This window comes from Leiobunum rupestre, chromosome 6 (genome assembly GCF_980474605.1).
Source record: "Leiobunum rupestre chromosome 6, qqLeiRupe1.1.hap1, whole genome shotgun sequence".
NCBI classification, from domain to species: Eukaryota; Metazoa; Arthropoda; class Arachnida; order Opiliones; family Sclerosomatidae; genus Leiobunum; species Leiobunum rupestre.
Window position 1 is genome coordinate 42,317,820 of NC_143389.1, and position 21,915 is coordinate 42,339,734.

Here is a 21,915-nt window from a genome sequence, read left to right on the forward strand (position 1 = left end):
TTCTCAAGAGAAGAATTCCTTCTCAGAATTTTGACGCGGCCATGGGAGCGCGAGGAATTCTCACTAACCTCCGTTTCCAATCAGTAAAGTTGATGACGAGTATTTCGTCACCGATTTGTAAGTGACGTAATTTTCGTCATATCCCGTGAACAAGGTTTCATTAACGAAAATACTTTTATGGCATACTTATGAGTGATTATGTTACATATGGTACTATTTATATAGTGCTTGTTGAAATATTAGAAAGCTGGAAACTTTTCTCGAACGTAACATCGGTTTTTTGCTAAGCCTTAACATGCCAAAAAAAGGTACCTGGTTAAAAGGAAACACTTGTTGCATACCGTACTGCAAAAACAATACGTTTAGTTCTAAAGGAATTAGTTTTCATCTTTTTCCGAAAGATAATTTTATACGAAATGAATTATCTCTGCCTCCATGAGAAGCCTTAAAATTGCCCGGTAATATAAAAATGTTCCGTATAATTTTAATTATTTATACCATAAGAGGATGATAATAATACTAATATTATCTTCTTATACTTAGTTTTAGTAACATTATATATTTTACCTTAAAATATATTATCGAAAATTAACATTAGTATGTTAGCCGACGCGTTTCTTATCTGACGCAAAATTCTCATAAGGGCAAAAACGCGTCTCCATTTGGCTTAAATATGACTTTTTGGCTAGCGATTCTAACCGTTTAACCGACCGACCGGAAATAGTTCCTTCCCAGAAACTGATGAATTTGGAGAGGGGAGTAAAAACCGAGTATCTTTTATTGAAGCGTCCATTACTCCGCCCCATTAACTATTCGCTTGTTCCGGAGTATTAGGGATACTCTTTTTACTCCTTCTGAAAAGGAGAAGTAAATCGGATTTTGTCGTCTGTTAGTTAGAATTTATCTGCTAAAAAGGACGCAAGCCGGCTTTGGAAAAACGTTTTTACTCAGAGACACTATTCGTCACCACAGAATCGGAGTAAAATGACGTCATAGCCTTACTACTCCGAAATCCCGGAACAAGCGAAAAGAAACCACCAAGAGAGACAGCGCTCATCGGACACACCGATTAGTAGTCGCTGACATCGGTTTCCTACTGTACGCTTTTTCGCGTTTCCGGTTTTGACGTCACGATAGTCATCGGTTACTCACATAGAAATCTCATAGGTAACTAGAATGCTGCCGTGTAACTGGCAAATGGACCAAACGCCGTCGCAGACGATAGCCAGATCTCAGCCAATCAGAGCTCAAAAAGTGGTTCTGCCAAGAATTTAATGTCACCAGAGAGAATGACGTCACCCATCTCCCACTATAGTAGCAGAATCAAGAAGGATTATTATCCTCCTTGGCGGTACCACTCTACGGCCTCTCATTGGCTGAAGGTTCAAAATGAACTGGCGTCAAGCTCGGCCGTAGGCGGCAGCATTCTAGTTACCTATGAGATTTCTATGGTTACTCATCGAAGTCATCGGCTGGAAGAGTCGGTTTTTCCGATGACTGACGTAGTTACTGACGTAAAACTAGTATAAAAGCTACGCCATTTTAAAAAACACCGATGACTGAATAAAAGCGTTCAGCAACTTACGACGTCATTATGACGAGAAAGCTCATCGGTGGAAAAAATCAAATCCATCGGGTTTTTTTCCGTTGATAGTTACTGAACCAAAGGCTATATATACGCTTCGCTTTCTAGACAGGCGTGTTCCTAGGAAAAACCTGTTAACACCTCTGTAGCACTGTAAAAGCTGGGGTAATATTTTGACCCGCGGCTAGAGGCGCCACTAGTAACACAGCTCAAGCTAGGGGAAAATTGTGACCAGCGTCGAGATGGAGCCACAATCGGTGTCGTGCGCAGCGAAATAAAAGACGAGAACTTCTCCGACATAAAATCCATTAAACCTTTTTTCCTCTTATTTCAAAACAGAACTGGCCGTTAATTTATTTTTACACGCGCAAAATAACACCTTTTTTAACAGCAACCAAAAACTCACTTTCACGCGCGCGTGCGCTATATAAACATTTGAAAACGAATATAGGTACATGTACTATACAAAATTACGATGTGTACAACCGAACATTCCGCCCGCCTTGAAATAACGAATTTCAAATGAGATAGTAAAAGTCCGAAAAGTTACATTTGCATACATAAATAACCCTTAGTAAACAGTTTGAATACAATTAAAATCAGTCTAGTGGTAACTGGCATAATTTAACTACGGGTCTTTTCAGTGATTTGTCAGAGGTTCTGACAGTTACGACGCGAACTTGATTGTCTTGTCCTGGATGAAGTTCAGTGATTCTTGCCATTCTCCACTTGGTTGGAGGTAAATCTTCATCTTTGAGCAAGACCAAGTCGCCGACTCGTAGATTCGGTTTTGGTGTAGTCCACTTTGGACGTTGTTGAAGGCGAGAGAGGAATTCATTTCGCCAACGGTTCCAAAAGTGCTGCAGTACTTGTTGGCCCAATTGCCAACGTGACAGGCGGTTGACGTTTTCAGAAGTGAGATCGGGTTCGGGTATTGCGGTGAGCGCATCTCCGATTAGGAAATGTCCAGGTGTCAACGCATTGAAGTCGTTTGGATCCGAGCTTAACGCCGTTAAAGGACGTGAATTTAAGCAAGCTTCGATTTGGCAAAGAAGCGTTTGCATTTCTTCAAAGTTTAGAACCCTGGTGCCAAGAACTCGTTTCAGATGATACTTGACGGACTTCACCCCGGCTTCCCAGAGGCCTCCAAAATGTGGCGCTGCAGGCGGGTTGAAGTGCCAATTAATTCCTTCGTCTGCGAGCCATCGTGACACTTGATCGTTGTTGTTTGTAGAGACTATGAATTTGATGAATGTTTTCATCTCTCGATCGGCTCCTGTAAAGTTGGTTCCACAGTCGCTGTAAATGTCGGCGCATTTTCCTCGTCGAGCAACAAAGCGTTTCAATGCTGCCAGAAATGCTTCGGTGGTCATGTCACTGACAAGTTCAAGATGAATTGATCTTGTGGTAAAGCAAGCGAAGACGGCAATGTATCCCTTAAACCTGAGGTGACTTCGTCCCTTCATTAGTTTAAGGGTAAATGGTCCTGCGTAGTCGACTCCACACTTCAAAAATGGCCGAGCAGGATTTACTCTCGCTGGTGGTAAATCGCCCATAAGTTGCTTTACAGTGACTGCCTGCTGTCGTACACATGAAACACATCTTCTGATATGGAAACGTATGGCATCACGAAGACCGACGATCCAATAACGTTTCTGTAAGACAGAAGTTAGTAGTTGAGCACCTCCGTGAAAATGTTTTTCGTGCTCGTGTTGTATTAGAAGTTCTGTTAATTTGCTCTGTCTCGGTAACAGTGCCGGATGCCTTTGTTCGTATGGTAAGTTGGAGTGGCAAAGTCTGCCACCAACTCTAAGAATCCCATCTTGATCGATGTACGGACGCATCGAAAGGATTTTACTTTTCCGTGGTAATTCCTTGTTTTGTTTAAGGCAAGCTATCTCTTCGTTAAAACTGTTGCTTTGGACGACCCGAATCCAATGGGATAGCGCCTTTTCGTTCTCTTCCTTCGATAAAGGTCCAGTAATCCTCAATTCTGTCGCATTTCGCGAATTGAAGACAAAACGTAGAATGTAGGCGGTGATATGAATGAGTTTTTTACGCGCTGATATGAATGAGTTTTTTACGCGCTGAAAATTTGGAAAGGAGCGTGAAATCCATTTGATGATGTGTTACTAACGAAATAATTCGTCTTTCCTCGGATAAACATTCATTTGGCTCTGAGAGTTCATGTAGTTCTTGCGTTGTTGCGGCGAAAATAAGGCACTGCGGTCCATGCCACCAGAGACCATGATTTCCCAGTTCGCTAGCGGATATTCCTCGAGAAGCGCAATCTGCAGGGTTGCTGTCTCCTGAAATGTGATGCCATTGCGCTCTCGGTAGTTTCTCGTGGATTTCTGACACTTGATTGACTACGAACGTTTTCCAACGTTGCGGTGGAGCTTTCAACCAAGCTAGGACGATTGTTGAGTCCGACCAGCAATGAACATCAGCTATATCCAATCTCAATGACTCCCTGATCAGTTGAATCAGAGAAGCCAAAAGTAATGCACCAGATAATTCCAGTCTCGGAAGTGTGATTTGTTTGAGCGGAGCGACTCTTTTTTTCGCAGCGATCAGTTGTATTTTGATTTGTCCGTTGTTATTCACCGTCTTCAGGTATACGGCAGCTGCGTACGCTTTCTCCGATGCGTCACAAAATCCATGCAGGCTAATGTCTGTAGCATTAGCTTGCGAAATGTGCCGTTGAACCGTAATGTTTTCAATTTCTGGTAAATCGGTTCGAAACGACCTCCATTTAGCTTCAAGTGGTTGGGGAAGTTGCTCATCCCAATTCAATTTTAGCTGCCACATTTCCTGTAACATCAGTTTCGCTCGAACGGTTACTGGTGCCAACAGTCCCAGAGGATCGAATATCCTTGCTGTATCCGAAAGAATCGTACGTTTAGTGATTGAACTTCTTGACGCTGGAGAAGTAACCATAAACGAGAAATTATCAGCCGAAGGAGTCCAATATAGGCCGAGAGTCTTGACTGATTCGTCGTTCTCGATGCATAGTGGCTTTTGTAAATCCTTCATGTTGGCTGGTAGTGTATCCAATAATGCAGCTTCATTCGACGCCCATTTCCTTATTTCAAATCCTGCTTGAGATGTAGCTTGAATGATTTCTGACTGAAGTCTTAAAACGTTCTCAATCGTTTCGTCTCCTGTCATTAGATCGTCCATGTAGAAGTCATTTTGTAAAGCCGAAGATGCCAACGGAAGTGTCTCTTTCACGTCATGGCCGAGTTGCTTCAAGACTTTAGTTGCTAGGTATGGCGCTGATGCGGTTCCATATGTAACCGTTAGCAAACGGTATTCGAGCAAGGGTTCGTGTGAGTTGTTTCGCCAAACAATTCTTTGAAGATCGGAGTCGTCTGGATGTACTCTAATTTGACGAAACATTTTGGCAAGGTCTGCTTTCATTACAATGCGATGTTGACGAAAGCGAATAAGGAGGTTGACCAAATCATCTTGAAGTTTTGACCCCACTAGCAGATGATCGTTTAGGGAAACTCCAGTTGTAGATTTGGCAGAGGCGTCGAACACCACACGAACTCTCGTGGTGGTACTGTCTTCTTTGAATACCGCATGATGAGGCACGTAGTAAGATGGATTGGTTTCGATTTTTATTTCATTCGAGGGAATGAGTTCCATATGTCCAAGGGCAATGTATTCCCCCATGAACTTGCGGTACTCCTCATAGAGATTCGGGTTAACACGTAGACGTCGTTCTAAGTGAGAGAATCGACGGATTGCCATTTGTTTAGAATCTCCAAGTTTTGGTGCATCGTTTATCTTTGGTAATCGTACAGTGAATCTTCCTGTAGAGTCACGTGTATGTGATTCTTCAAAGTTCTTTTCACATTGAATTTCTGTTGGAGATAGTATTCTTCGAGGCTGGATGTCTTCTAGCTCCCAAAGATGTTTCAAATCTGCTTCCAATGTACAATGGTGGACCTTTATTTTCGAACTTCTTCCGGCCATCAGCAATGGACCGGAAACTGCCCATCCGAAAAGAGTATTAAAGGCACCTGGAAGACCTTCTTTCCCCTTGCAAATGCCATCTTGTAAGAGCTCTAGATACACGTCAGCACCTAGTAAAATATCCACTTGTCCAGGGCTATGAAAAGTTGGATCAGCAAGTGTTAAGCCTTTCAAGTGTAGACAATTTCCAGGATCGAACGGACTGTTAGGTAAATAATCCGTGACCTTTTTCAGGACGATTGCCTCGACGATGACCTCCGACGTGTTAATGATATTTGACTGAATATTCACCATGACACTGCCTTGAGAGGTGTTCATTCCGGTTGCTCCAATTCCGTCAACTGAGACGTTGAAACGTGTTCGCTTCAATCTTAGTTTCCTCGTGAATTGTTCCGTGATGAAACTGGCTTGAGAACCCGAGTCCAGAAGCGCTCGGGCTGGATAAAGTTGCTCGTCAAGTCCCTTGACTTGGACCATTGCGGTTGCCAAGATAACTTGGGTTGATCCAATTATTTCACGAGATGGGCATGAAACTACACCGGAGGTTGCCTTCGTCTTCGTTAATTCCTTCTCTTGATGTAGAAGTGTGTTATGTCGTGCGTTGCATTTCCTACAATGACCAGATTTGCAGTCATTGCTTTGATGACCGGTTCGTAAGCAATTGAAACACATGGCACTCCTCTTGACCATGTTCCAACGCTCGTCCGAAGATGCATTCAGAAAATTGGTACATTTGTATACCGAGTGCGTTTCGTTGCAAAAGTGACACGTCTCGCTCAGAGCACCATGATGAGCCTTTGTACTCGGTCTCTGATGTAATGGAGGCTTCGACTTGATTGCAGTAGTTGTAGGCGGAGCTGCTGCTAAGGCTCTGGCCCGTTGTTCAAGAAATGTAACGAGATCCTCGAAAGTTGGTCTTTCGGTCCCCCTCAGGGAAAGTTCCCATTGTCGGCGAGATTCTGAATCCAGTTTTTCCTTTACAAGATGAAGTAGTATGGAGTCCCAATGTTGTACTGGTTCTTTGAGAACCTTAAGCGCCCTTATGCATTCGGCGGTGGTATCGATGAGCGTTCGTAAAGCGGATGAAGATTCTTGGATGACGTTAGTTTGACTGAAGAGACGTTTTACGTGTGCATCGATGATTTCCCGGGTATTGTTGAACCGATTGTTTAAGATATCCCAAGCTTCCAGATAATTAGCGTCAGTTACCGGAATAGATTGAACTAGGAGCGCTGCTTCGTTTCGTAATGATGACTTCAAATACTGAAACTTCTGAGCTCCGGTGAGCGATTCGTTGCTGTGTACGGTGGCCGTGAAGAGATCATGAAATGGAAGCCAATCGACGTAACCACCGCTGAATGATGGAAGTTCCAGCTTAGGTAAACGTACATCACTAGCTGGTCTGACTTGTCTCACTGGAATGTTTGCTGCTCTTTCATTTGATTCAGTGACGAGTAGGATTGTCAGATCTTCGAGTCGAGCGACTAGAGGGTTGTATTCATCTTCGTGATCCGCGAAGTCGTCGTCGTCGGGATCGATATTTGCAACTACGGCATCGTGAACCTCATCCAAGTCTTTCGATAGTTTTTCCACCTTGTCTACATACAGCTTCAAGGCGACGTCAGATAGATTCGTTGCTGTTTGACCCACCGCATTTTCAATCCTGGTGATCTGTCCCTTGATAGCTGCTCTTCTTCTCACCAGAACATCCATGATGACTTATGTTGATTCGTTTACGATCGGGATATGATCGATGGTTTAAACGGTTTCCAACGGAGAATCCACGCTAATTTTCACTGTCTCTCACGGAAAGATAGCCGATTCGATGATTAGTTGAGGAACATAATCAAGTTGACGAATGTATCCGGCTCGACGGACCAAAAAATGTCGTGCGCAGCGAAATAAAAGACGAGAACTTCTCCGACATAAAATCCATTAAACCTTTTTTCCTCTTATTTCAAAACAGAACTGGCCGTTAATTTATTTTTACACGCGCAAAATAACACCTTTTTTAACAGCAACCAAAAACTCACTTTCACGCGCGCGTGCGCTATATAAACATTTGAAAACGAATATAGGTACATGTACTATACAAAATTACGATGTGTACAACCGAACAATCGGTATGCAAGTTGAGCCCTAGAACACGCCTGTCTATTAAGCGAAGCGTATATATAGTCTTTGTTACTGAACGTACCCCATATAACAATGAGGTAGAATAAATAGAGATCCAAATAAATCTGGGATTCGTGCAGGGCCGTGCTTTGGGGTGGCGAGCCGGGCCGTCGCCCAGGGCCGCTAAAAACTTACCATAGGGATGTATATACCGGAGGGCCGCTACACTCACGCGTTAGTTTCGCCCATGCATTTCGCCCGGGGCCGCGAGACCTCTAAGCACGGCCCTGGATTCGTGGGACACGTTTCATTTGAGTAGGAGTTTCAACTTTATCCAATCGTGTTGGCGCCATCTAATTCTATAAGCAGACACTTTTGCAAAGTATATAAACGTTTATTTCTTCCAATAACACGATAGATCGCGACAACACGATTTGATTAAGCTCATTTACTAGGGCTTAACTCTCCAACTCATCAAATACTGTCCCGGGAAACGGTAGGTCCTGGACATAGAGATAGAAAAGAAATAGAGGCATTATTGTATCTGGCGAAGTTGACTGCGAGTGCCGACCTCCTTTTCGCCAATGTAGGAAGCCGTGAGATGGGCAGATTACGTGGCGCCGTCGACGCGCGGTGAAATGAAATACATTATGCCTTTTTGAAAATCAACTGTCATTTGATGTAAACAAAACAAGTTTAGATGGCGTTGCAAATTCTGCCCATCTCCGCTTTCATGCATGCACGGGGGGGGGGGATGAATTTTCCCGGTCAAAAACAGGGGTGTCTTAACGCGTTAATCTTCCCTCTATTTCTTTTCTATCTCTATGGTCCTGGAAGGCGGATTTGGATCTCTATTTATTCTACCTCATAATCCTCATTGGTCATTTGGTCCAGTGTTACCATATCGTGGGAAATTTCCCATATTGTGGGAATCTATGGGTCCATTTTGGCTCTGTGGGAAAAAGGTAATTTTTTTTCAAAAACGTTGATTTTGTGGGAATTTTCATGTCTGCGGGTATTTATCCTGTTTTTTTTAATTTGGCTATCAATAGAAAGCCCGAAATTATCTAGAGTGTATTTTCGTGAATCTTGGTTTTTATAAATAATATAAAGGAGGTGCCTCTTAATACTACAATCAATCAATGCATAGGCCTAACAACCACAATGTTTAAACATTTTAATTTCAATAAAATTTAATTTTAAAAATTAAATTTTTCAAAAATTTTGAAAATTATGGCATGTTTTCCGTTTAGTTTTCGTTGGGGGCGGGTGTCGTGTTTTCCTGTTATTAGGCTTTGTAAGGTTTTGGAGTGAAATAAAACTAATCCGTTCGGTTCTATATTTTAATAATCAACTAACTTTTTACAATTTCCAACCGCGTGCTTTTCGAATTCTCGCGTCTTTCCGCGCGCCATTTCGAAAAGCCCCAATTATAAGCAATAGGATATTACATTCAATACAATTTCTTAGGGCCTTGGTGTTTCATTGGAGCATTTTGATAAACCTTGGTACTCAACCACAGTTCTTATGCCTTTTCCCACTTATCTAATTCACCAACAAGAGATATTTTCGCATCATCACGTTTCCGTTTTATATTTGAATTAAACTCGTTCATTATAAATAAATAGTTAAATACATATTAAAATACTAGAACCAAAACCACGTCCACAATGGCCCGAATATCTTAGCTCGCGTATGAATACCTCTCACTAGTCTGTCTCGGGTCGCTCCTCACTATTTTCAAAACATCTCCGTCAGAGCCAAATTCCTCGAGCGGTGAAAAAAGAAAATAAAGCAGGGTCCGAATTGTTTTGGAGATACCACGTCACTAGACGATTTCAAAACCCCACTTTCCAGCTCCTTTAACTATTGGTGTATCGTTTAGGGGGTTTTGTGTTTTCTCGTAAGTACCGGTACATATTTGAGGATATTACAGCGGGGCTAAATAGGGGTGTGGGAATTTGTGGGAAATTTACTACCCAGCAATGGGAATTTCAACTTTCAAACAATAGGTGGTTTTTTTCGCCTGTTCTGGGTTTTTTGAGGAGGTTCAAAAGTGTAGCCCTATTACGTCATTTACTCCAATTCTATCCATAGAAATAGAAATTAGACTAGAAGCACTGCCCTTTCCGCCAATCCCAAGGGAAACAGGCGAGCTAGAAGCAGCGTTGCCAGATCGAAAATCTGAAATTATCGTATCTAAGCCAAAATATTATCGATTTTCCTGGAAAATTATCGTACATTTCTTTTTGGCGATAAATTTTAATTCATACATAAATGCGTTGAATTTAGATGATTTTTTAAAGCACTACAGGAGTTTTATTTCAGGGAAATAAACAAAATGTCTATTATCATTATTAACTGAACTTAGTATGTTTAAAAATGTTTTAAAAAATGCGGTAATAGCTAGGAGTAATAAACTCACACTCTGGACTACACGTACAGAAAATGTATATCATTCATTTTTAAGTAGAAAAGTTATATAAATTAATAATAAAATATAAATCGTTCGTAGGTTTTTAAAAAAATCTAAAGATTATCGTACATTATAGTACGTTGAGGCAGAATTATCGAAATAATGGTACGATATCGTACGCCATGAAAATTATAGTACGCCCTAAAAATTTTGATTAAATTATCGCACTGTGCGATAATTATCGTACGTCTGGCAACGCTGGCTAGAAGGCTGACATTAGGGTGGAATCGCGATGTACGCGCCATCTGACAAACGCATTAAACATTGTCGCCATGGCTACGACGCGCATTTCGAAGATTGAAAAAAAAGGCGATCCACTGCGCATCACGACCAGCCTTGGAAATAAGGATTTTTTTTAAACTGGTCCTTATGACCAGTGACCCCATAGCATATGAATTATTAAACTGGTCCTTATGACCAGTGACCCCCTAGCTTATGAATTATTAAACTGGTCTTATATAAAATGTTCCAATGTCATTTATAAGCCTAAAAAAACCTATACTACATGTTTAGAGGTTAGATTATGTTGGTAGCATTAACTTTACACGTATTCAAAATAGTTAACTTTATTTTATGAGTACCACAAGAATAGTACAATATAGTACTATCTCACCTAAGACTACTACCATAGCCTAGAAGACCCTCGTAATTTACCGTATTATCTCTCTTTCTCTAGGCCCCGTAACTCCAGAGTCCCCGGTCCGTTACCCCGTAGCCAGGTACTACCGTACTCCGGGGAAAGCGAGGCTAGAGGATTGAGGCATTAAATTTAGAGTCCATGATTGAGGGTTTGAGACCAGAGGGGGGTTAGACAATTCGACTCGTTCGAGGGATGCGAGCGAAGGGACTCTACATAAAACCTCGACGTGCGGCCGCGGCGGTAGTAAGCGGAGTCGCTGTACATAGAAATCCAGTCAATAGGGAAATCAAAATTGATATAAACCTTGGGTTAATAGGTCATCTCCCATTATTTGGAATTATTAAACTGGTCACCTTCTGTTTTTTGTTATTATTTCGAATTAATAAACTGGACACGGTGACCAGTGACCCCCCAAATTTGAATAAATAAACAGGTCTGAGCAATTAATTAACTGGTCTTTGACCACCTGACCACCGTTATTTCCAAGGCTGATCACGACGTGCGTAGCGGCGGTCTTTTAGTGTTTAAATTTTTGCGTCTAAAAGCATATCCGCAAAAATTGTTAAAAACTGCGCTTTTTCACATTGTATAGAGAGATCTGGGAACGAAATAAAATTCTCATTTCATAAGTATGTAATATTATAGTAAATATTTTATAATAATCTCGGAATAAGAGATTTTTTTTTACACTAAGATTTCCTCTGAGAAATGCTGAATTACTAGGAAAATGGGTTTTAGCGGTAAATCGCGAAAATTGAACTCAATCTTCAATTACTCCATATGACTTTGTGTGTAGTAAACATTAGCTGAAAACTATTCGTGAGTTCTGAACCGTTAAGAGAACCATAGAAATCTCATAGGTAACTAGAATGCTGCCGTGTAACTGGCAAATGGACCAAACGCCGTGGCAGACGATAGCCAGATCTCAGCCAATCAGAGCTCAAAGAGTGGTTCTGCCAAGAGTTTAACGTCACCGGAGATAATGACGTCACCTAGCTTCCGCGAATCCCGTGATAGTAGCGGATTATTATCCTCCTTGGCAGAACCACTCTACTGAGCTGTGACGTCACGCAAAAGTTCTGGATAGTTCAGAACTTTGGTACGAATAGTTGGGATTCAAATTAGGATCGTACGATTTGACGTACGCAGCCCGATGTGCAGACGAATTTTAGAGATTTCAACCTTGAGTTCCGGCCAGTACTTGCTCTTGAGCAGGTACCATTTAGAACGGTTCCGAACGGTTCAACAAGAGGTTCTTGTATGCGAATAGTTTGCATTTGGGTAGTTCTAGAATTTTTTTGCCGAATAGTGCGCATGGGGACTGGTTGAACGGTTCAGAACTCACGAATAGTTTTCAGCTATTTTCTGCCGGATGAAATTTACTTTCAAAATGGAAGGCACCATTTGAAAGCAAATGCTGTACCCACACAAGTAAAAATTACCGTATACATTCTGAAATATGAATAATTTCTTTATTAAAACAAGAATTTGAAAGAGGTCCCAAAAATATCTATTCCAGAACAAAGCATATTTACATCTTCTAGAGTATGCCAATTTATTGATTTTAGTAATTGTTATTAAGTTTCCCTATTTATCAGAGGTTATTTCAGAAAACTTACGGAAAAAGTGAACTACCGGAAACCACACAATTTGACTTGACTAATACTGATGTTAGTTTAAAAGACACTGAAACCAAGATTTTGGAATCTCAAGTAGGTATATTTTAAACCACACTGAAATAATTAAAATTTAGTTAAACTGCGATGATTTGTGGTATTTCAGACTTACAATGATTGCGCAAAGTTAACGTGTGACTTTAAGGGTGACACAGTAGATATAGTAGATTCTTGAGATTTTTATGATTTTCCTAAAGCTGTTTAAATAACTTAATATAATGTCAGATAAATAAAAAAAAGTTTTCAATACGTTGCCTACGATCTGTTTTATGTTATTCCACGTGACCATATTGAATTATTTAGTTTAAATTGTTTCTATGAGATGGCGCGACTATCGCGATTCCACTCTGATAGCAGCCTTCTAGCTGGTACGTCCCCGCCCAATCCAATCTAATCTAGTCTAATTTATTTTCTATGATTCTATCTTGACGAAAAAACGAGTTGGAGTAAGAAGGGAATAGTTAGAGGTTAAAGGTTGTATATTTGTTTTGTTTTTAAGATGGCGACCGGTGGTGAGATCATCAATATAGGACTTATGTTTTATTTATTTAATAATAATAATAATCAGCTAGGCTAATACCCAAGACACCACCTTAGGTCTAAGTCATCAAGCAACTTTTAAAGTCATTAAATAGCATTTAACAATTGGATATTCGTTATTAAAAGCTTGCCACATGTGAAGATGTTCAAAACCCGTTGTTTTCGTGAAACGAAATTTAAGCAGACGAATTTTCTATATAAGCTAGATTACTCCCTCTACACCTCCTTTCGAGGAGGAGTAAAAAGTGTAACGTTTGAGCTCTGGAACAATCCAAAGATAATTTAAACTCGTACCCTAGATTCGAATACTGAGAGCTTTCCCATTGACGGTTTTGTTACGAAGCGTTTACCCTTTTCCGGCACGTTACCTCAGAAAAATCGGGCTCCATCGGTTACGGAAAGGCGCAAACCATGGAGCGTGAGAGAGTGATTTCGAATCTAGGGTATGAGTTTAAATTATCTTTGAACAAGCGAACAAAATTCGGGACAGGGTAAATCTTACCCCGAGAACAGGCGGATAAAACTTTTTGGGGTAAAGAGTTTACACTTTTTGTACTCGGACAGGCGAAAAAAAAACACCTATTGGCAACCAGCCTTGGAAATAAGGTTTTTTTTTAAACTGGTCCTCATGACCAGTGATCCCCTAACATATGAATGATTAAACTGGTCCTTATGACCAGTAACCACCTAGCTTATGAATTATTAAACTGGTCTTATATAAAATGTTCTAATGTCGTTTATAAGCCTAAAAAAACCTATACTACATGTTTAGAAGTTAGATTATGTTGGTAACATTAACTTAACATGGATTCAAAATAGTTAACTTTATTTTATGAGTACCACAAGAATAGTACAATATAGTACTATCTCACCTAAGACTAAGACTACTACCATAGCCCCGTAACTCCAGAGTCCCCGGTCCGTTACCGCGTAGCCAGGTAGCCTACCGTGCTCGGGGGAAAGCGAGACTAGAGGATTAAGGGTTTTTGAGGCCAAAGGGGGGTTAGACAGTTCGTCTCGTTCGAGGGATGCGAGCGAAGGGACTCTACATAAAACATCGACGTGCGGCCGCGGCGGTAGTAAGCGGAGTCGCTGTACAAAGAAATCCAGTGAATAGGGAAATCAAAATTTATATAAACCTTGAATTAATACAGTAGGTCAACACCATAGATATAGGAAATGTATATAAAGGTCTAGATAAAATATGTCTAAGGGAGTGAATACGGAGGTGACAGCTAGCAGAAACGGTTAATTTCTGCAGGCTATACTTATAAGGCGCTATCTATCGGTAAGAAAGCTCGTGCTATCGTCGCGAGAGCCATGGTCTCCTGCTTAAAAATTTTACTAAAAGTCACTAACAGATGGTGTCTAAAGACTACGGCCTGCGGAAAGGTCAAACACTTAGTACTAAAATGCTAAGAGAGCTCGCGCTCTTGGTCACGTGCCTTCCTCGGGGTCTGCTAGGTGTCAATTCCGTATTTTATGTTAGGCTTAGACGCCCCGAAATTTATCTAGACCTTTATACAGGGTGTCTCAATTTGCTCGATCAGGCCATTGTTCGCAAAATGTATTTATGCTAGCGTTCTGAAATTTTCAAGGTTTATTTTTTAGGTATGGAAGGCTTTGGTTACTAAATTTCAGAAAAATCGAACGATTTTGTGCCGTTTTGGAAAATTTATTTTTTCACAGGTAGGTGTCACGCAAAATGTTTCAATAGAAAAGTTGTATGGCATAGTCGAAAGTGTAAAAATAATTTTGGTTCGTTTGAAAAAGACCTATTTTTCACTGAGTTTGGAGGTCGGGGGAAAAACAAGTTGTACTAGCAGGCAATAGCCTTTAACGAATTGTATATAACATGCATTTCAGTTATAAGATTTCGAAAAATAAACAAATAATAACTAGCCCAAGTGACAAATGTTTTTTAATTACTTCTACAAAATGTTTTCAAAAATGCCACCTTCTGATGCAATGCACAAATATGCACGATGTTGCATATTGCGAAATGCTCCCCGAACCATTTCTGGAGTCACCCGGCGACATGCTTCGATGATTCTTTGTCGTAAATCTTCAACGCTCGTCACAGGTGTTTGGTATACGCAGTCCTTTACGAATCCCCAAAGAAAAAAGTCGAGTGGTGTTAGATCAGGGGATCTTGCAGGCCAACGAACAAGACCAGTTCTTCCGATCCATCTTCCAGGAAACTCGTCGTTTAGATATGCAACCACGTCACGATATTGGTGAGGTGGCGCCCCATCTTGCTGGAACCAGATGCGTCTGTACTTGGCCAGAGGAATGTCGTCCAACACGTTGGATATTTCATTTTGAAGGAACTCCAAAGTAGTTTTGACCGTTCAGACGATTTGGCAGGAAGAACGGGCCAATAATTCTGTCACCTAACAGACCAGCCCACACATTTAAGCGAAACTGCACTTGGTGGCGGTGAGGAAATCCCCAGTGTGGATTCTCGTAGTCCCACATATGTTGGTTTTGACGGTCGAAAGGCCCATCTCTTCCGAATGAACATTCGTCGGACATCAGTAGTTGATCGTGAAAATCCTGGTGTGCGTCAGCCATGAGGCAAAACCAATTGCAGAAGTTGAGTCGGCGCTGTCTATCACCGTCATGCAGTCCTTGGTGAAGTGTCGCTCGATAAGGATGAAAATGGTGTCTTTTGAGTGTTCTCCAAACGTAGTTTCGATTCAACCCTAAGTCAAAGCTGGCAGTCCTGACGCTCGCTCGAGGATAGGCGACGAAGTAGGCAAGTATGGTGTTTTCCATGTCGATGTCCTGGAGACCACGACCATGAAACCTCGGATTGATATTACCCCAGTTGTCGAAGTCGCGGACCACTCTAAGAACCGTCGTATGACTTGGTCTGCAATTGCGAAATCTTCGTCTAAATAACTGACTTACTAGAGTAGCATTACGACGACCTTCTCCGTAAAATAATTCTAGCATATGAGCGCGCTGATCTCGAGTGTAAAGAGGCATACTGGACAACGATCGGCCAGGCTGAGATAATGTTTTAACTTTGAAATGTAAACGCTTTAAATACTACTCGGACAATTGATATTTCACGTTAAAAAACAACAAAAGAAAAATAAGCGTAATTTTTGGTCTACAAATCTTTGTTTGATGATCTTACTCGTAACCACGTCGAAATGGAAGACGCGGTCTTTGTCTACTTTGTCTAATTAGGTGTTGAACGTAATAATTTTCTTTAACAATAACTTTTTGCAGATCTGATTATTAACTACATAGCTGAAAGCATAAGTTCCCTAAAATAAATGTACATGTGTGTTGTGATTATGTACGATTGTTTACGTTAAGGCTATTGCCTGCTAGTACGACTTGTTTTTTCCCCCGACCGCCAAACTCAGTGAAAAATAGTTCTTTTTCAACCGAACCAAAATTATTTTTACACTTTCGACTATGCCCTACTACTTTTCTATTGAAACATTTTGCGTGACACCTACCGGTGAAAAAATAAATTTTCCAAAACGGCACAAAATCGTTCGATTTTTCTGAAATTTAGTAACCAAAGCCTTCCATACCTAACAAATAAACCCTGAAAATTTCAGAACCCTAGCATAAATACATTTTGAGAACAATGGCCTGATCGAGCTAATTGAGACACCCTGTATACATTTCTTATATCTATGGTCATCTCCTATTATTTGGAATTATTAAACTGGTCACCTTCTGTTTTTTTGTTATTATTTAGAATTAATAAACTGGACATTGTGACCAGTGACCCCACAAATTTTGAATAAATAAACTGGTCTGAGCAATTAATTAACTGGTCTTTGACCAACTGACCACCATTATTTCCAAGGCTGTTGGCAACACTGATTTGGTCCATAACGAGTCGGTTTTTTGCGCAAGCATGTTAGGTTACAAAGTTGACGTACTTCTCAGTGTCTTTTGGGATTATTAGATTAGTTTCTCAATGGTTAAAACTGTGCCCTTTAACTAATTTCCGCAAATAAATGTACTCTTAAAATCTAATTATCTTAATTATATTCAAGGTAGTATATATTTTTTTTTTGTATGTTTATATCTTAACCCTTGGTTGGTTCATTTCTTAGGGTAGTCTTAAAAGGGGGAGTTGAAGCTGCTGAGAACTTGACTTCATGGTGATACTTTAATGAAACGTAAATTTTATGTGTAGTGTTTTAAGATCAAATACTGTCATGCTTCATGGTAGTCCTCGTCCTCGAACTCTCAGTGTGGGTTCAGATACTTCAGATCATTTTAATACAATCAATGACCGTGCTGTAGATGACATTTCTATAGAGTTTTTCTACAAACCCCATACAATCACGCTATTAGCCGTTTCAATTGGGGCTCTTTTGTATTCTGCATTCACCAGGTATTTCAATTTTGGGGGATTTGCCGTAAATAATATTGATAATGAAAATTTGTTTTATGTAGAAATGATGAAGTGGCTGTTGAAAATAATATATGGAGTGGCATATGTTGTGTTATATTTTTCTTCCTCATCGTCAGTGTCTTAGCATTCCCCAATGGACCTTTCACCAGGCCTCATCCGGCTCTATGGCGGATGGTCTTTGGTCTGAGTGTGCTATACCTCTTGGGTTTATTATTCTTACTGTTTCAAAACTATAAAACAGTCAAATCGATTCTTTACTTCTTTGATCCTGAGCTTAGAAGCTTTAAAATAGACAATGAGAAAGTAAGTTTATACATTTTCTACTAGAAGATTAAGAGTAATAATTTTGCAGTTTTATGCTTTAAAATTGGCCTTTTATGTAAATAGCGTTCCAAAAGAATAGAGTAATAGCACTACGTAGCTTTGGTCATGGCCGCCATTGTGCAGGGTTCGTACGGAACCTGGATAAGTCAGGGATCTGTAAAATGGAGGAAAAATGTCAGGGATTTAAATAATTTCGTAGAAAGTCAGGGATTTAAGTTAGTCAACCAAACCACACATTAACAAATAATTTTTGACCTAAAATCATAAAAAAATTTCCAAAAAATAACCAAAAAGGTCAGGAATATTGCCAAAAATTGGTCAGGGATAACCTGGAAAAGTCAGGGATTTTAGATCAGAAATTTTCGTACGAACCCTGTTGTGGGCGCAAATTTTTTATGAATAGCAAAAAGCATGGGTGACGTCGCACTGCCATCACTCTATGAGGTGCCCCCCATAAAACTAATATAAATATTCCAATGATAGGGTAGGTCCATAAACGAGTTTTGTGGGTGGACCCTACATACCTTGGTTACAACATTGGTCATGGCTTAACTGTAATCTACAATATACATACATTTTAGTCATGCAGTATAGTGTCTATGCAATAGATTTGAAATAATACATTTACTTACTTCAGGAGTATGGCGTGAATTGCTCAGACATAACAGTTGATCGTTTATGGAGCCATGTAGATGTATTTGCCTTTGGCCATTTTTTTGGTTGGACCATGAAAGCCATGCTAGTTAGACATTATGGAATATGTTGGACCATTAGCGTAATGTGGGAAATAACAGAGGTATATTTATTTGATGATAAGATACATTAGACTTATTAAACTTGTTGTTTTATCCAGGTTGCCTTTGCCCATTTATTGCCAAATTTTGTGGAGTGTTGGTGGGATGCTTTAGTTCTCGATGTTATTCTTTGCAATGGACTAGGTATTTACTTTGGAATGTATATTTGCAAGAAACTGGAAATTAGAACTTATAATTGGGAGAGCATCAAGTAATTTTAGTAAAATCTTTTGATTATAATGAGTAAACTATAATCCTATCTGCCTTTTTGTAGAGACATTCAAAGTACAACTGGTAAAATCAGAAGAGCAGCTTTGCAATTTACCCCAGCCAGGTATAAAGGCTCTATTATTATTCTCCTATTTTCATGGTTTCATACTATTTTCTTCATCTATAGTTGGACCCATGTTCGATGGCTAGACCCTAACTGTACTTATATGAGGTTTCTAGCAGTTTCTGAACTTGTGATATTTTGGCAGGTATATAGGGATAGAAAATTGTGTATTTTTTCATTTACTAAATGTAATAATTTGTCCATTAATTACAGATAACCGAGTTGAATACATTCTTTTTAAAGCATATTTTTGAAGTTCCCCCTGGCCACGCTATTAGTGTTGCTAGATTAATAATGTAAATTTCATTAATATCCTCTAATATTATAAGGTAGCGAATCTCTTGATCAAGTGAAATAATCCAATATACCAATTATACACATTTAGAATTGGACTAATTGTGGCTCCAACACTTAGACAGTATTATCGATACGTCACTGATACTCGTTGTAAGAGAGTAGGAACCCAGTGTTGGGTATTTGGGTATGTAGAAAGTACACCAATTTAAAATTTACTGTCTTAAGTTTTTCACTACAGTATATTTTTATTTGTAGAGCAATTACTCTAACAGAGTTTAGTCTGTGCATAAAGTTTGGACTTACTCTATTTGCACAAACGCAAATTAAAAATATTTTATTATGGCTCATTGTTCAGGTAAATATTCAGTTTTTTTAATTATGAGAATTCTATTAAGCCTGAAATTTTTATTATTAGATGCTACTGAGTGTGATTTGCGTTTATTTTTGCGTACTCTATGCCAAATACCAAAGAAAAGTAAATAGTTATTAATATATTTGTGTTACCTTATAAAAATTGACAATTATTATTATTCAGTGGCTGTCTAAAGATGACATTTATAGTGAGAGATGGAACGCTGATGACAAAGAAAAGAGTGACACCCCAGAACCTTTAATAGACAGACCTTTAGAATTCTTTACAGGTTTCGAAAAAACGCGGAAAAGAAAATTTAAGGTTAAAAACGGCAATATGGAAAGTTAGTGTTTAGAAATGAAAAGATCAAAGAACAAGTTGAGCTTTAATTTTGATATAATAAATTTATAATTTAAATAGTTTTAAAGCAAAAATAATATGTAAAAATAAATTAAAAATATAGCTTTCTAGTACAAACAAGTTTGCTTAGAAAAAGGTGCTATTTTTTAGTTGTACTAGAAATGTGCAAAAACGCTTTGACTTGGAACAATTTATTACAAACTATATCGAACATAAGTAACTAAAATTTATTATTATGGAAACCTAAACTAAAATTTCAAACTGTGCCATTTTTGAAAAATTCCATTGAGTTTTATTAATTTATAAAATTATTTTAAATACTAATGTTTTTAAATACAAGCCAAAGTTATCAGTGGTATTTAGTTATATTAAATGTTTGAAACTGCTCAATCTAAGTCAAAAAGAAAAAGTGGTAAATAATAAGTATGCAAAAATTGCATACAAAGTTTAAAGACACAGTTTCCTAATGAGCAAAAGACATTTAATTCATTATCAGTTAAATTACCTTTAAAATTAGTTTTCAACAGTTTAGAGGCTATTGTTTTGGGATCTCTTAATTTTTTTGTGAAATTATTATTGTTGAATGTACTTGTATCAGTTCAAATGTTTTGTTATTGTAAAATTTGTAAAACTACTTTTAGATGTATATTCTACACATTCCTGATTCAGGTGTGTTTCTCTATGGAGTCAACAAAAAGTATAAGAACAAATTTTTTTTTGTGCATGCCTAACATTTAGGTTTTATTATTTTGATAATTATTTTGGGGCGTTATTGATCAATGTAATTGTTGTCTACAAGTATAAACTTTATTCATATTAATTGTACATGTTACAAAGGTTTTTAACCGAAAGTACAGTGTTATCCACAGATAAATTAGCAATTACCAGAAGTTTATACTAAACAACATTTGGGGAAGAGGGATATACACATAATGTATGTATTAGCCTTTGAATTGTTTATTGATGAGAAATTTGAAAAACTGAAATGTGTATTTATCAATGCACTATTTTTTGCCATTTTTGGGTCCTTTCAAATGTGTAGGTTGTTAATCACGACTCTTCTATCTTAATATTAGTCAGATGTTTCCAACCTCAGATGGCATTTGTTAAAAACTTCTCATTTTACTTCAAAAAATTGTACTTTGTTCCACACCAAAAAGTAGGCGCTGCCGTTTTGGGCAAACGTGGTTGTTTGTCAGTAAGCAGTTTCTTTGCTAGTTACAGCAAGAAAACACTATTTTCGTTTTTGACTATTTTTTCCGTGTATAGCCAAGGTATTATACTTAAATAAGGTATATTTTCAAATAGAGCAATATTATAAATGGGAAATTTACACAATGATATGTCCTTATATCACTGTACAGAACTGTTTTTTTTTTTAAACATTTGACACATAAAGTTGTGTAAGGTTTCGCATTGTAATTAAATCTGACCAAAGGCAGGAAACATGCTAACCTGTTGGATGATTATATTAACGGGATGAATTTGCGAAAATCGCCGCCAACAATATTAATTTACTACCTAGTGGTGGAGAATGCCAGCAATAGAAGCGCCCATTGTTTGGTGTGAAACAGGGTCTATTTTTAGAATATAACACTTTCTATATAAATATGGTCCACTTTTCCAAAATATTTAGTCAGAGAAATGACTGTCTAGATAACATATAGTTTGTTACAGAGTAACTAGTCATTGAAAGGTTTTTGTAATAAAATCTTCGAACTAAGTATAGTTTCCTCAGTTTTATATTTAATAAACATTTTTGTGTAAAGGTGTTTGGGGCATCATTGGTAGGGTCATTTTTGCTGGAACCAGAGGTAAATAATTGGTTCCGTTGTAGCTCTGTGCAACATGGTGCAGCTTAGCACACTAAGCACAGGCGAATAGTTTATTATTAAATGTCACAGCTTCGAAAATGGTAAATATTTCATAGTTCTTTTTCTCGTTTACAGTAGGTGGATACTTATCGCTTGTTCTGGGATTTCCGAGTAGGTTAAGATTATCGATTCTGTGGTGGCGAATAGTTCGAATCGGGGTAAAAATATTTT

At 38.8% G+C, this 21,915-nt stretch overlaps 1 protein-coding gene across 1 annotated transcript in view; it reads left to right on the forward strand.

Annotated features, from left to right (window-relative positions):
• The window catches only part of LOC149941023 (phosphatidylserine synthase-like), a 32,522-nt gene extending 10,916 nt beyond the window's left edge, over positions 1–21,606 (forward strand). The window contains exons 2-13 of the mRNA XM_090179406.1: positions 17,105–17,152; positions 17,224–17,388; positions 17,451–17,712; positions 18,371–18,529; positions 18,587–18,738; positions 18,802–18,861; positions 18,925–19,006; positions 19,075–19,157; positions 19,247–19,342; positions 19,414–19,513; positions 19,574–19,633; positions 19,694–21,606. Coding sequence (XP_090035532.1) covers positions 17,105–17,152; positions 17,224–17,388; positions 17,451–17,712; positions 18,371–18,529; positions 18,587–18,738; positions 18,802–18,861; positions 18,925–19,006; positions 19,075–19,157; positions 19,247–19,342; positions 19,414–19,513; positions 19,574–19,633; positions 19,694–19,858 — 1,432 coding nt within the window. The 3' untranslated portion in view covers positions 19,859–21,606. The remainder of the gene's footprint in view (positions 1–17,104; positions 17,153–17,223; positions 17,389–17,450; positions 17,713–18,370; positions 18,530–18,586; positions 18,739–18,801; positions 18,862–18,924; positions 19,007–19,074; positions 19,158–19,246; positions 19,343–19,413; positions 19,514–19,573; positions 19,634–19,693) is intronic.
• Positions 21,607–21,915: the final 309 nt, after the last annotated feature.